General features: G+C 37.3%; 1 protein-coding gene across 1 annotated transcript in view; it reads right to left on the reverse strand.

Annotated features, from left to right (window-relative positions):
• The window catches only part of LOC139716669 (protein phosphatase PTC7 homolog), a 50034-nt gene continuing 32510 nt past the window's right edge, over positions 1–17524 (reverse strand). Inside the window, exons 5-6 of the mRNA XM_071628198.1 lie at positions 5319–5448; positions 1–2037 (exon numbers count right to left, since the gene is read on the reverse strand). Of these exons, the coding sequence (XP_071484299.1) occupies positions 1970–2037; positions 5319–5448 (198 nt within the window). The 3' untranslated portion in view covers positions 1–1969. The remainder of the gene's footprint in view (positions 2038–5318; positions 5449–17524) is intronic.

Raw genomic sequence — 17524 nt, forward strand, 5'->3', positions numbered from 1 at the left:
TACAGACCCCTGACTGACATGAGGCTATTATTCAGCATTGACTGAGCATTAGAGTAGTTGGCGGATACAATCATTGTACAACTATCCAACAACCTTAGATACAATTACAAAAGAGTATGATCTGACAGATACATCACAGCTCTTCAATTTGTAGGATCACGAGATAATTCATCGTACTCTCTCACACCTATGTTCTTCACTCTCAACGGAGTGCATATCTTTACATGACATATTCAAAACGTAATGAAGTTATCAGTTGTTCCAAGGGACTATCGGTAACGTGTACTGATCTACAATGTATGCTAAAAAGAAGAGTGAATATATTTGCTTCATGTGATAAAGAAGTAGTACAAAATGTCACAACTTTCAGAACTCCTCAAAACTGCACAGTTCTTGATTTCACACCCTGGCACAGTTTCATGCTGCCGAGTCTAATGTTTGTCAGGAGCTTGAATACTGCACTAATGTTGGCTATGCACATTATACATTTATCATACGAGTGGAGACTACCAATATGCATCATTATACATTAAACTTGACCAAAATATGGGTCTTGTTCTTCTCTGCTGGTGATGTCAAAGTCATCAACAGTTTCCTAGCTTATTGTTTTAAATGGAGATGAACAAAAACCTTGTGGAAGTCTAGTATTACACTAGCACTTGCATCAACCATTATAACACTAGGCATTGCCTTTGTAATACAAACATGATTATAATGGAAAAACACCTTGTGCAAAAGCTAAAGGTAAAGGTAGGTGGATAGCATCTGTAAATGCTGAGTGACAAGCAGAGGATAGAGGGAGACAAAACATTCCTGGGTCAAGAATCTCTCAATACAGCACCCTAAGGCCTTTATGACCACAAAAACTCAACTCTAGATTTCTCATTACGTACATTGGCATGGTCTCTTGATTAAGAATAGTCACTCATATACTAAGCAGGGTTTGGTGTGTTCCTTCCACACAAGTCATTAGCATTCTACTGCTTAAGAAAGAGTCCTGTGTCTATGGCATGAAAACTTTGTTTTTTCATGAACAGCAAAAGCAGTGCATGTGGTTAATTCTCAAGTGCATGAATATTCAAGTATATATGACTGTGCTGTATTTACTTCAAGAGCATTTCTGTCAACTGAAGCTTTACTGGAAATATCGCTGACTTTGTCTTATGTGTATATATTTTTCAACATTTGGCTTCCACACAAAAAAAAAACAACAAAAAAACAAAAAACCATGATTGTAACAACTTCGCCAGCTCTATATGAGAGACTGTTTGCACTTGCTGAAGATGCAACCATAATTCACACCCGATCCATGGTAGCATTTAGATGAGAAACCAAACATACAAATGTAATTGATGAGCTTACTGTTTGATGGTGCAGCATGGCTCATTATGACATCTCAAATCAATCTTGAACTTTGACCATTTTGTTCCATTCAAACAGTATCCTCTTTGTCTGATGAACCAGGACTATGTTCACAGCAATGAAAAATGCATATATGTTTCACTCTTCAAGTATGTGTATGTGGTATGCACTGCTGTCCCATTCCATGCATGCACCTTTAAAATGAAACAAGCACAAATATAAAAATTTCAATTTTTCCTGCCTTTGTTGAACCATATGGAGGCAATAGTGGTGCTCCTGAATGAGGAAAGGTGGGCTGGGATGAGACTTGATTCAACAGTTCCTCATTATGGACAAGTGTGCTTGGGATTCAACGTCTCAAGAGTGTTTGGTCAGCACTACGAAGTTGGCCAATAACATTACTGGTAGCACACCACTGGGTTTCTGACACGACTTTGATCCTATACATCCAGCCATGGTTTCAAGGTTGCTGTCATATTGATTTAAATCTGGGATACATGGGTAAGTAGATCTCATGGATTCTCTATATAAGTTCTGAACAGTCTCTATCACTACAAGAAAGGTTGGAGTAGCCGTCCTGCGTGAGAAGGGGACGGGTCAGTCAGTGCTATGTGTCATCATCGCTGTCGTAGCCTACTGTTGACATGAGGACAGTGATGTCATCTGGCTTCCCACCTGTGAGACAAACATAGGAATAAGAAGGATGACATGATTGCCAGAGAATGAGCCCTACACTGTACCTATGTCTTACTGTATATGAGGTACATGTAATACAATTGTTGCGTAACGTAACAGGTAATCCCTTGTGCTCTGAAATGTACTCAGCATTGACAGGAAGAAATCAGGAAATCCATTTTGACTGAGCACAAATGGCACTGCATCTCTTATTAAAATGTTGGTAATCTAAATTTGCATATCATGCCTTATATAACCCACATTTAGAAAAAAAAAGAAAATAATTCATCAACAATAGGATCAAATGAAGAGTTCTCATGAAGTAATGTCAAACACATACTTCTTGACTACATGCCACATGTGCTCTTAACATTCAAGGAATGAATAATTCATTTAACCCATTTCAGTGCCCTGCCATACCGTAATCATGCATGGAGTCTGATGGCATTATATCAGATGATTTTTCAGTTCTTTGCATAAATTGTGAAAATTAATTTGACCTATCCTTGAACCTAAGTTTGTTTTTTAAACCTAATCTCCACCCCATACTGGTCATTCCCTTGTCAGACTGATCCACGTACTCACAGGCCCGGTGACACAGTGCAATTACCTCACTGATAAGAGGCCAAAGCTTTTGAATTCGTAACGGTCATCAACGCACTGTGCAGAGGGAAGGACAAAAAATCTCGAAAGTTCACCTCCTCGTATCTCCCTTATTTTACCACCAAATCCCTTGAAACTTCACACATATATCTAATATGGATATATCATCCGTCATATGATTTTTGGGCGAAAATGCTGGTGTATCTTTCGAGATATGTGTATTTTTCTGTTTGAGTCGACTGTGGGAAAGGGTTACGATTTTTCCCAGACATAAGTCTGCGCCTGCATGAATATGCATTTGATTAACATATTACTAGTCTGTATACACCAGACTCACTACCTGTGAAGTTTTGTGTTTGCGCAATTAGTAGTTAGGTAAAAATAAGAGCAAAAAGACAACCGAATTTAAGAGAAAATGCAGGACATGCACAACTAGATCATTTTCCTTCGCATGCGTTCTCTACTGGTCAGTGCACACTTAGCCAATCAGCGGTGTCAGGTTCAGCGCAATGCGACAGGATTCGGTTTTCGGTCCACAGGGTGGTGAGTGGGCAAGAGAGGAACCCCGCAATGTGCTTCAACTGTTTCATGCAGCACGAAAACCGATACATCGGACTGCGTACGCTATGGATTTTATGTGGGTCACGAGTGACAGTGATCTCGATTTTTTTCCAGACATAATAACCGTGCGCCAAATGATAAAGAAAAGATATTTGGAACACTGTCTACACAGTATGGATATACTACCATAAGTCATATACCGTAGTTTCATTTTTGGGAAATGAAGGAAAATGTGAGAAACTAACACTTGTTTTGAGACCAAATTATCTGTTTTGGAAGCTAAGTTTCGACGTTATTTTCACAGGTTTATCCTCAATAAAACCCAAAATAACCAACATTACGAGTTAGAGAATAGTTTCTTCTTCAATTTGCTGTATAAATTCAATCATTTGATGGCTTCTGAGGTGAGATATTGCAATTGTCCTGCAACACTTCCCCAGCGGTTTTGCGTACACAAGCTGTTTACTTTATGCAAATGAGGCTTTGAGGTCATATTCTTAAATTAGCGAGTTAATTGCACGGTATCGCCATGCCTGCTCAGTATGTGGTTTGACTAAATACATGGTAGCAATTGCCTTTTACATCATTTACATAACAATTAGCTTAAGATTCATCAAGAATCCTTTCCGCAAGATCTTAAAGAGGACTGCCAGGTTAAGGAAGATTATAATCCATTCATTTGTTTGTTTTTTTCAAACACATGCCAATTATGTATCTGCAACATGGCTTTGATTTTTTTGAAGAAAAAAAAAAGAAATAATTAATGGCACATAAAGAATTAACAGAAAAACAAAGTCATGGTCCAGTGGTACCCTATAAAAGTCTTTACAAGGAATTACTTGGTAACACAACATTCAAGGTGATGAAGTATGTCACATTTTTCTTGAACCCATGATTATAAATATGGCTGACTTCTAGACTATTAGAATTTAACCTTACCCTTTAATTCAATACTCTAAGAGGTTTTGTATTAAACTTTGTTTGTGGATTACTCTACAGTGCTATATTGCACACAGTTTGGATTAAGTAGTTCCTAAACTTGTGTTTGAATAAAAATCTTTGAGATTTTGATATTTACTTTGATTCTGATATTTTCTTAAATTTTCTGTATTCTTGTTGCTAAACACTGTGATCTGTCACTCATGCACTAAGGTTGATATCCTTCTCTTTGGTACCCTTTAAGTATATTGTATTAATGAGGGAATGTGCATAAACTGTCATGTGTGGATGGAAATCAAATGGAAAGACAGCTGGATGGATGAATGGACAGGTGGACTATCCTTCAACATGATGACCCCATTACTCATAGTGTACTATGTCACATAGATAGGACACCTGATCAGCAGAACAGAATATTGTCACATTTCATTATGCAGCTACTTATTGATGGCTTTGCAAAGGGATTCAATAAGGATTAAAAAAAAAGATCTTTAGATTGATTAAAAAAAAGAACATACATATTTGTCTTTGTTCACTGCTGTTATGTAATACTTTTACTCAGTGAATATGAAAGAAAAAGGAAGAAAAAACAACAACCCAGCTGTAAAGAGGGGAAGAGGCATTTTGCACTTCCCTTGGCTAAACAAATTAAAAGCAAAATCAAACTATTTCTCATCAGTGATTACTCCTGTAGCTATTATACAAAACTGATCCACTTGTGTCCAAACGATGTCATTCATTTTGAAATACACCAATTATACAGTTCACTCAAATTGCCAGTCCACATATTGTGCTTTAAATGTACACCTGTTCAAGAAGAGTTCTGGCTACTTTTGAATACCATTAAAATGTATCACCATGAAAATTGTATAAGCACAATGTCATACCAGCTTCCAAGACTTCCTCAAATTGTCTTGACTGGAAATATGTGTACAAATTGGATAAGCAAACCAACATTTTATACAAGCATTGCTAGTTTTCATATCAAGAGGCAGACATGTATCATACATAAATAAACAAGACCTCTGAAAGCTGGGGGAATTCCCTTTAATGAATTGATGACTATGATGGTACATCCCAACACATAGGAAATGGCTTCTTCCTCTGCAATCAAGACATGTGTGTTCAAGCATGTGCAATTTGCTCTGTACTTATCTTGCTCATTAGTCATACAGTACCTGTGAACTCCATGCCATTTTCTCTGGCATGCATGGCAAAAGGTGACATGTACGTAGGGTCGTAGGCTAGTCGTCTGGCCTTTGCTGCAATGTCATTGACAGCTTTCTGTACACTGGAAAAGGTCTGGTCCTGCACACCATGATTTACAGAAAGAAAAAAAGGGGGAATGGGAAAAGACAGATCAGGATGGAGGGGAAAAGGAGGGAGAGAGAGAGGGGTAGAAAATGTGAAAAAGAAAGAGATATACAAAGAGGGAAACAAACAAAGAATATTTATCAATTTTGCACAAATTTATTTCATCAGATATTCATCATGCATATATATGTGTAATACACATTGGATTTGTGAAAAAAAAAAGCCCACTGAAATTAAGAGAGGGTAAACATGATATACATGTAGGGAACAGTGTAAAATTTAGAAAGAAAAAAAAATATTGAAGATATACAACACTTGGCTGAAGTTAACAATCACTAATTACAGGTAATTTGTGATTTATGCAAGTGCTAAGTGGGGAAATGTCTCCACTTCCACTCCTGCTACCCTTCCCAAAACCCTTTTTCGTCCTTCTACCACAACTTCTTGCCTGGTTCCTGAAGTAACATTACCCGACAGACGTTGGTTTGTCGAACTGGATACACAGATAGTGGATGATTAAAGGACAAGTCCAACCTCATAGACATGCAGATTGAGTGAATGCAGCAATATTAGTAGAACACATCAGTGAAAGTTTGAGGAAAATCGGACAATCCGTTCAAAGTTATGAATTTTTAAAGTATCTGCGCAGTCACTGCTAGATGAGAAGATTACGACAGTGTATGATGTCACATGCATAGTAACGATATAAGGAAAATATAAGGAGAATTTCACAAAATTCTATTTTTTTTTTAAAAGTGCACATTTCCTCAACTTGTCTCTGACATATGTTAAGGGTAATATTATTCCCCTTGCCTTCTGAAAGAGGCAAGTCAAACATTCTTCTATAATGCGAGAAAAGTGAAAATATGTTGAATTTTCATTATATTTTCTTTATACCATTCTATGCATGTAACATCACAAGCTGTAGGAGTCTTCTAACCCAACAGCGACTGAGGAGAAACTTCAAAAATTCATAACTTTTGAACAGATTGTCCAATTTTCCTCAAACTCTCACTGATGTATTCTACTAATATTGCTGCATTCACTCAATCCACATGTCAATGAAGGTGCACTGCACTACAGTTGGGCAATATCTTCTTGAAGAAAAAAAATGAGAGGTGTGAAGTTTTGTAAAGTGTAAATATAAATGTATCTTGACAGTCCTGGTTTAGTGGACTACAGTGTCATGATTTGTGTTGTTAATCTATTGAAAACATCAGGGGGTAAGGTAGTTAGAAGCATGATTGATGAAGTAGAGTCAACTCTTGCAATGGTTGAATCTATTCACACTATAGATTAGGCTCTGACTTCATACACAATATCATACAGGAAGCTTACAAGATGCAATGGACAAATGCTTTTCAATTTTGATCTGAAAATTTACTTAAACATGGGCAGAAATATGACTGAAGTACTCAGCTTACACTGACACAGAAGTAACTACAAGTAATTACAATGAAAGAGAATAGAGTACAATGAGGAATGACAGATAACTCAGTCAAATGATTCTTCTTGTGCAAACAGTGTGTACAGTGTGACCTATTGTACACATGTAGGAGGGTGTACCCTCCTACTCATTTTATCTTTGGTGCCACTTACACTACACATTGTGATCAGACAGACTTGTGACAGAGTCTACACTGTAAATGTAGCTGGCACTCCATACAAGTTTGATAGTATATACAGACAGTGAATGGTCACGAGTGCGATGGTACAAGATTTCGCACAAGGTGAAAGATAAGGCACTCTATTCAACAAGGCAGAGCCGAGTTGAATAGCGCACCTCATCTTTCACCGAGTGCAAAATCTTGTTCCATTGCACAAGACCATACACTATTTGATTTATACAACACCTCCAACATCAACAGATGTGGTCCACATAGATTCTTAAATCTAGAAACAGCAACTATTTTCTAGTGAATGAGTAGTTGCAGTCACAGTCAGCCATGTACGTATGTACGAGAAACCGATTGGTTAAAGTTGTCTACAAAAATGAGTGACAAAAGTACACGGTATGCCATGTAATTGTTGAGTGCGTGCGACAAATGTCTGTTTATTGTGACATCTGAGCCTTGCAACGGAATAAAAACTTCATGAAGTACAAGAAAATCACATTGCTCCTACTCATCCTATCTATATACTTCAGGTGGACTGCCAGGATGAAAAGATGAGAAGAGAGGAGTGTGGCTTGAGTACATTACAGGCCTGTACAATAAAGAAGATTTGTAGCCTCTATTCTCAAGCAAGTAAACACAGCATAAATCAGCCTTGTATACTGATCCTGGCAGAGAATATTTGATGATCAAACTGTGGTACTTATCCATCAAAGGTCTGGTATTTTAAGAACCTCCACAAACAGGGTGAAAAGATAGCATCAAGAGGTGAAATGCCAGTGAAGTCACAATGTGATTAATGCATAGTGAGCTACAATCATCCCTTACTCTGTACTGGTAGAAACCAATTTATCCCTTCCAACTCTTCTCACCTATTTCTCTCTGTCTTTTCATACACAACCATAACTATCATTTCTGCCTGGTTATAGTGTTAAAATATTCTTCATTCTTTCCTTGGTCATTTTCAAATATTTTCAACTCCTCGACAATGACATTTATACACACATACTTTGAATTCAAAACAAATCAAATTGCACTTTGTAGTTTATCCATTATTCCAAGATTCCTTCTTACACTGTAATTTCATACACTCCATGCCAGAAAAGCATCTTTACAATTGAACACTGCTGGATTTGGACATGGCAAGCAAAGTAAAGTTACTATTTGTCTTTACCCCATCTAGAATGTGGTGCATGAGAAGCTATGACTCTCACAGTGACGTACATTCAATATGGAGCATCCAGTGCCACCCCCCCCCCCCCCCACCCCCAATTTGGGTATCTGTAGCTGCACACACCTCATGCCTTTAGTCTCATTTGGGTTTAACAAATCAGACATATCACTACATTTTCTCTTACAAGATAGAAAAGTTGCCTAAATCACACCTTTATGTATGACTTTCAGCTTTTAGTTGACAGGGTGCTTTAAAACATTACCAGTACTGGAGGCAGCTCATATTACAGCACACCATGCGCATCACAGCTAATGGAGAGTTACACCCTAGGTACCCCTCTAGCATGATTTGGTGCACAGACGGCACACCATGTATATTTAGAAAGATTACATGAATGCACCAAAATGCACTCAACATTATGTCGTATATTTTTCTAGCATCAACAGATGAGCAGCCATGCACAAGAAAATGTAAACAAACAAAAAAATGCTCACAAAAATCCATTCTACCCAACAGCACATATGCCCCAACTCTAGGAGAATATCACCACTGACATCTGACCAGTGAAAGGTGAGTCTAATGATCAATGTACACTTAAGCCCAATGGGTGATTTAAAATGGCTAATGGCTATTAAACTAGTGAAGAATGAGAGTTTTTATGACCAGATTCCCTGAGCACTGTGTCTACACAAGGGACTTGTGACAACAGCAGAATCTAATCCATCAGACCTGCTGCTCAGTGTTTTTACATGTGGTTGGTCTGGCAGCTACATGAACCACTACTGCCATGTAGGCCTACATAGTGTACAGTTCACTTGAATATTCATGTCTCAACATGGCCCTAGATGTATTCATAGGCTTGCAAACCTTTGGGAATTACTGTTGTTATGACTAAAATTATTCTAAGAAGGATCGTACAAAAAAAAAAAAGATATTTATGTTGAGGTGGTTTACTAATAATGTTATTTCAGGTATAGATTGCATAATCAATACAAATAATTTATGATCACTTATATGAATTACAATCGAACTTGAAAATTACAAATTCCATGCAATCCCCTGGAAATATCTAAAAAATGATGTTCAATGAGTAAACGAATAATCTTTGCTGCATCGATAAATGATTCCTCCGATATAAATCAATAGGTACAAATTACTATGATTTAAAAAATAAATCTATATATAGCGATATGTATAAAATTCAGACATTGTGACTATTGTGTCCAGTAATCCAAATAATATTCAGCTAGGAATTCAGCCTATCATTGTTTCGATTTAGCAATGTCTCTCAATATGAAAATGGAATCAATTTAGTACTATAGGCAAATGAATTCTCTGTGAGTGTAAGTATTATATTTCTTATGCTTTATTTCTAGAAAATATAGCAAATCAGCAGATAATACAGGACTGACTAAAACTAGTCATTTTAAGGTCAAAAAGGAGGTAAAACTCTCAAAGCAAAAGTATTAGGTACTCTGCCTATTTCTACATTTCTATCATTTATATAAACTTTTCACCCTTAATTGAATGTTCTATAATTATCTCCAATTTATGGCTACTTATTCATTAATCCCAAATACTTTCACACACCCTCACTCACTATCTATTATGTATATTATACTAATATTATACTTAAAAAATAGCTACTACAAAACACTTGGCTACAAATAAAATACTATGATATAGAATATATAACTTAGCCAAATATATAAGCACTTTTTAAAAAACATTCTGGCTTGGGTGAGTTCTTAATTTTCCTATGCATAAGGAGATATTAACACTTTACAAATAAAAACTTCTCCACTAATCTAGTCAATCTATATACATAACACATTTAAACAACTATACATCATATATTTACCAATATGCATTCATAACACTGTAGGTATTGTAAACACTGCTTGAAGCTTCATAGATTTTCACAGAGAGATATTAAACACCTTATATTGCTGCTATACTTACAAATAAATTTGAAATATGTGTCTGCAAAGTATGAAGTAGCTTTTTGGTCATAGTTTTGTTTTTGAAAGTTTCATTCCCTAACTTTTACAGCTTACAATATCTGGAATAAATCGACAGTATCCAACAAATGCTAATTAATTGTACTGAATACAGTACATGGTTGATCCTCAGCTCGAGTTGTTCTATCATTGTACATGTCCTTTCTATCATTGTACATGTCCTTTCTTTCATTGAGTTAAGCTTGACATAACCATGAACAAGAATGCAATCAAGTAAAATCTACCAGGGCATCACAAATAAATCTCAAAGACAGCCTTCATTGAAATAAAAAGAGCTGATTCAATGTGTAGCACAGTGCAACTAACTTTCAAATTGGCTCAGTCCATTACACAAATCCACTGACTTGGCCCAGCAAACCTAACAAGCTTGATCAGGGAAGCTGATGGAGCTTTCAGGCAGGCACATATCAGCTGCCCACACAAAATTCCAAACAGGTCAGGCCAAGGAGAGAAGTGACAGCTTCTATCATAAGCAATGACTACCAGGGTGACACCTCTAATTTGCTGAGATTTAGTGATTACTGTCTCCTTTCCTAAGCATTGAGAAGCTCATCTATTTAAACAAGACTAGATTACACTGCGCTCTGCACATCTGTTCCTCCTCATACTAATACGACTTGCCTCCATTTCTAAAAGCACTGTTAGGGTATTGCATGATATGTGTCAGGTAAACATTCAAGATGCCATTCAAAACACAGCCACAAGGTCAATACTCACTCGAAAATAAAGACCACTTCTCCAAACAGAGCTGAAAGGCATTCATCATGCAATTGAATATAAAATAGTACTTTGCATATAAGCTCACTGCTAGACACATTGTGGTTTGAATGCAAATTTGTTGTTTATCTTCTTGTCACAAAATAACTTTTGGCATTATGGATGGAAGGCAGAGGGTTATTATACAACAGTACATGGAGCTGGGAGACTGGAGGAAAAAGAAGAACAGCAAATAAAGCTGGAAGGTACAGTAGATGATGGAACAAAGGAAACAAATAGGTCTAAAACATTACTCGTATTTCAGTGATTATCAGTCTTCTTACTACTAACTAGAAATGTCGCTATGGCGACTGGTACGCCTCCGCCATAATGCATGATTCTCCTAATAGGTCTAGATAGTACAAGTGGACAATGTGTGATTACATTGTCACAAAATTGGCAAAATATTAAAATGACAAGTTTGTCACAAATGTGTTGAATGTTCACCTTAATTGACCTAGGTTTAATTGGATGAATAGGAGAGCATGTATTTGGGATTTAAGGACTTTAACTTCACTTTGACCCATTCATACATTTACAGTTGTATGCATTGAGTAATTGTCAAGGTATGGAGAATAAGTGCAATTTCTGTATTGAATAGTACATTGTTACCATTTTCATCTGGCCTTTGACCCTAAAATTCATAAGATAATCACTGTCGGGCAGAACATGCATAAATATGTAGTACGTTTCAAGATAACTTGAGCCACTTCCGAGATAGGGAGGAAAAACTTAGTTTAGCACTTTCACTGGATTTGACCTTTTGACCTTTGAGGGAAAAACAAAAGGAAAAAAACTTTCCAGAGAATCTCTATTAGGTTATACACGCATACACCAAGTGTAAAAATAAAAAATCCTGCTGGCATTGCATAAACATGAGGGAAATAGTAAAATTTTAAGTGCTACTATTGACCTTTGACCCCTGACCTTTGACCCCATGAACCCTAAATTCTCTAGATAATCACTGCCAATTTAATTAGTACATGTATATATATACTATGTTCCCTGAAGATACCTTGAACAATTTCCAAGGTACAGAGAAAAAAGGTGCAGTTTTCATATTTTTACTGGACCTTTTGACCTTTGACCTTTGACCTCATGACCCAAACTTTCACCAGAGAATCTTGACTGGGTAATACATGTATACACTAAGTTTCAAGAAAATATCTTTCGGCATTGCATCTAGATATGGTGGAATTAGTGAAATTTTATGTATTTGACCTTGACCTTTGACCTTGAGCATGTGCACCCAAAAGTTGATAGGCACAACATCATCCCCTAATACACATACATGCCAAGTTTCATTAGGATACCTCAAAAGGTTTTGATAGTTACCCTGTCCACAAAATTCATTACGGACGGAAGGAAGGACGCACGGAAGGACGGACGGACAACCCGAAAACATAATGCCTTCGGCACCACTTCGTGGCGGAGGCATAAAAACAAAGTTGGTAAAGGCTCTCTTACATCCGGTCGTGCGTGCTCCTACGGGTGGTTTGCGTGCCAAAAATGGGCCAAGTAGTGAGATGCACGCAAGTGGAAAGTACTTTTTTTGGTGGTCGCAAAACACGACACATAGCACGCAGCCTGAAAACTGGCCGCCCAGTTTTTTGCTACGACCTGGCTGCGACAATTAGCACGCATGGGGCACTCTTGGAGTACGCAAGACAAAAGTACTGAGTAAATTCGACAGGTGTGCGTGTAACGCAGGCAAAACATGCAACAATTTTGGGGGGGTATTTTCCCACGAAGGCGTACTTACCACGTGAGAGGCTCTTACTTTCCACTTACTTTCAATGTACGTGCGTATTACCTACTTCCAAAATGCATGGTGAGTACTACTACTGTACTAATGAAGTACGTCACACTCAGACGACGAACTTGATCAGCACGATAAAAAGTGCGTCAGAAGTACTATGTTGAGTCATGCTCAGGTGCATTGTGCTTCTATATAAAAGGTGATACGGACAGCCTGCTTTCAGTTCGGCGTTGACATTTTCTGCAGTGAGTCCACATGAATGATGAAGAGATTCAGTGCACCCTATTATATTATTGTGATTATCCGTGCGCTCTTCCAATTTGACACACGATTGTCTTGCTTAACACTTCCGTGCTCCTTAAGTTTGTCTTACATTTCTCTTACTTCGTAAGTACGATTTCTGAAAACGTACGCTTCACTTGCAATTCACGTACAATTATCCCACTCATTGTGTGCGACAGAAGTAGAGATCTTACGTGCTCCTTACTTCTTCATACTTCCAAAAAGACGTACATACTTACGGGCCTCACTTTTTGAGCAAGACACACCCACTCATTAAGTACTTACTACATACTTCCCCTCCGATTTAATTTTCACCCTGCGACAACTCCACACCTGACAGGAACTCCGAGTCCGCACGATCTCTAAACACGCACGATGGAATGTAAGAGAGGCTTTAGCTAGCTACTGCCAAGGCTACGGAAAATCAGAGGACAAAGTTCCTTTTTACACTGGAGTGTTTACTGCTTCTTGTCTGGAGGGAAACAAGGTGCTGTCTGGTTTATCCCAAGATGGAAATTAATCGTTGTGCATAAAATGCTCCCAAGCACCATCTGCCCCTTACAAGCAGACAGGCAAGCTTTACGAAATATTAATGTTCCATCTCCTTTCTTATCAAATTCACCTCCCCTTCTTTACACCTAACCTGGGGTTAATTGGATGAAATAAAGCCACGAGGGGTAGATCCATGAGGGAACAATCTTATTTAATCCCAGTGAAGGGCTTTTATACCCTAGGAATTTCAAGTTAAAAAAAAAATAAATAAATAAAGCGGAAAAACAGATTGATGAGGGTTAAGTTTGCTGCTGTTCACCACTCCATAACTGCGAGCTGCTCTACATAGCTGCAGCTATCCAATATGAACAGGTATGGATTTATAAAACATTCATCATCCCGGCAAATCGCGTCAGCCAGGTAAGTTTCTTTGTAAACTCTTTCGATATATTGCAAGCAAATATGAAATGATGCCAGACGGGTTCTCTTTAAATTGGTTTTCTAAGGCGCTACCTTCAACCCAAAATTTGTGCCTCACCTACTACATGTATGTCGCTTGTTTTGCAGGCTCTTGCACAATCACCTGCAGGAGTTATTTTTCAAAAATTGCGTACGGAGACATTGGTGGATTTCCTTGCATAAAACTAATGATACAGTTTTATCGTTTACAAAGTGTACTCTTCTTACATGTAATTATCAGTACAGTAAAAAACCTCATAACTGCCACCCTTTAATGATGAATGAGTGCATTTATAATTCATGGGAAGATGACTAATCTAATGATCTAAACATCAGTGAGTGGAAAGCACATCACCAACCTACTGTAAAACACAATATTTTCGCGGCATGAAATTTTCGTGAGTTGCCTCTAACAATCAATGCGTTTAAGTGTAGACAAGAACTTTCACGTGCATTTTAATTTCTCAAATCTTGGCTCTCGCAAAATTCGCAAAATTAATATGCGCACGAACATTCCTCGTTTTACAGTATACTATTGAGAAATTAATGGTACACTGTAGTCATTGTAACTCCTTTTTCTATTGTTTCCTTGACGTGTAGGGATTTACTGCAGACATCAGACATACAGTAGCAAAGAAACTTACGTAGCACTTTGCTGATAACATTTCTTCTCACACTTCCCTCAACACCTCTGGTATAATAAGTTTTGGAAGCTCTGACTGTTTTAAAAACATCTCCAATACCTGCCAGCTGTGTTACTATAAAAGCACCTTCTAATTGATTTATTGGAACAGACCTGTTTTCCTACAAGGGAAATGTTACACCTTCTAATACCAACACTGGTTAAGGAAACAAAATAAAGAGAAACTGCAAGGTACAATGTACATGAAGAATACACACAAAACACATCTACAGTAGATGAGGACTTAATACACACCTTGTTTTACACACCATGTGTATGATGCAGTATACTGTCTGTATACCTCATGTTAACATTTCATGACATCCAACCTATACACATACTGTGCATAAAGGTTAAGACATAGGCATGACCAGACATTTAACTTCACTAGTTTACTCTGAAACTGACCAGACAACCAGCACAAAACTTTTAGTGAGTTGGTCAATTGGTCATCTTTGCTTACACACATTGAAATCAATACTGATGTCAGAATCAATGCGGGTCCATCGCAGATACAGCTGTACCATATTCAATGGTGATATGGTCACACCTCTGTATTTAAATATTTAAAGATTGATTGATTTATTGTTTGATGTCAAGTTGTTAACTGGCATATTGCATCTATAGTCCCAAATACACATGTGTTGGTTAAGCAGGAGATTTGCTGGGTTAAACAGACCATGATATGATTGGGCTGGTGTATGGCAGGTCGCAAACAGAGTTTACTGCTTTATTATTCTATTTTGATAGTGCAGCCCTATTGCTGGAAAAAACAACAACAACAACTTAAATGACAAAGGGAAGAGTGACGTAGCAATTTCTTCTATGACATTTGGAATGAATAATATTCACATACCAACCAAGCCATCAAGCATAAAGAGAACAAGCACCGGCCCAAATAGCCATTTGGAAAGTTAATTAATAGGGCAACATCGTTTTGCTTGGGGTCCCTCAAGTTGTGATCAGGTAGAAGCATAAGGCATTCAAATCATGAAGACTTACATCAAAACTCCTCTAGAAAAAAAAATCCCTTCATGTTCTGCGTGGTGAATCGTTCATGTACTAATTCAGACGTCATTCATATTTTGCCCTTGGACTGATCATACATGTATATCATTATGATTTAAGCCACCCCACTTTCTTCTACTGTGGGTATAATTCATTACCTTTTCAAGGGACACTTCAGTCTTGAACCATGATCCACAATAGGGGAGCAAGGTGCCACACAATGACTAGTTGTTACATTACATGTATCACTTTTTAGGTTCTGTAACATTTGATAATTCCTTTGTGAAAGACCATCAGCATCTTGTCATTTTGCAATTATGCTAAACATGCAAGTGATTCATTTTTAAAGATGAATAAAAAAAAAATCAATTTTCTCCAATCTTAATATATATCTGATTTGTCATAAAGATCAGTAAATTTGACTAGCAATGACTATGGTTACAAAAAAAAAAAACAAAATGGAAAAACAAACTTGAATCATTTTGAGTCAGTATAGAGAGACTATATGTTTCAATTGAAAGCAGAAAAAAAAGAAGAAGAGAAGAAATGAGCTAGTTATGACTCACCAGTTGACAAAAACATGTTTTCTACAGGGAGGAATATGACCCCACGACTGATGAGGAAGTTCTAATGACAGAAGGGAACATAATAATACCCTGGGATGAGGTTCTCAGGCAGGATAACAAGAGTCTCAAAGAAAAATGTCCCTTGAGAATTAAAAGGATATGACAACCAATGACATATATTTAAAATTAGAGCAATCCAAGGGAGAAGCTGTTGTGACTAAGTGGACAAGACCAAAGACTGTCAATCACACATGTGTATACAATCAAAAGTGTACTTTATAGTTTGAGTCCCTCAGAGAGTGGAATCCTTGCTAAAACTCCTACACTTGGAGATTGTGAAAAAATATTTTGTAATGCCATGTTTTGCATATTTAGGTACTCAGCTTTGAAAGTCATCATACTTAAGTTAAAGTAATGTTTCATATTAGAATGGGGAGCTGCTCTGCCACTCAAACATTGTGTATGTGAGACATTTCTATAAGTTGAATCTGTCCTTCCAGAAGGGTCTACAGTCAATATTGTTCATAAAGTCAAAGTAACATGCCTACTCAGTGGAATGGTCAATGCTCTGACATAAACATAGAGCAATGTGACATTAATCTTGACATTAATCTTGACATTTATATGTCAATGAGAAAACTAGCTGACAGTGAGAACTGCATGGGTAATGAAATCCCATAGAACAACATTTCAATAGCAGTTTGGTTGTACAAGTTGTACAGTACATGGGAGTTTATCCTTTCTTTTCTAGGGCAACCTGCATGACAACAAGATCTCTATGTACATCAATTTCTCCAATGTTGTCACCCTTCACAATTTATGAGGTTGACATTACTGTAAAACGTGGAACGTTGGCGTGCATTTTGATTTTGTAAACTTCGCGAGAGCCAAGATTCGCAAATTTAAAATGCACACGAAAGTTCTTGTCTACACTATATGCATCGAATGTTAGATAAAACTCGCAAATATTTCATGCCGCAAAAGAGGCTGTTGGCTCCAATTCACAAAAATTTCATGCCACAAAAATATCGTGTTTTACAGTATACAGAGAATGGATAAGTGGATATCAAAACATTATAGACTCTTCTTGTATTTAGGATAAAAGTTCTTACATGAATACTTCTATCAGGAGAAATGAGTTTCTATGAAAACAAAAAGAAAAGGAGAGTGGGTATGAATATAGCATGCAAAGTCTCTTTAGAAACTCTTAATCTGAATGTGTGCATCAATATCGGCATGAAAAACTTTGGCAGGACCA

The sequence above is a fragment of the Diadema antillarum genome, unplaced genomic scaffold, assembly GCF_040938485.1.
Source record: "Diadema antillarum isolate AM-2024a unplaced genomic scaffold, OU_Dant_1.0 scf00000068, whole genome shotgun sequence".
NCBI classification, from domain to species: domain Eukaryota; kingdom Metazoa; phylum Echinodermata; class Echinoidea; order Diadematoida; family Diadematidae; genus Diadema; species Diadema antillarum.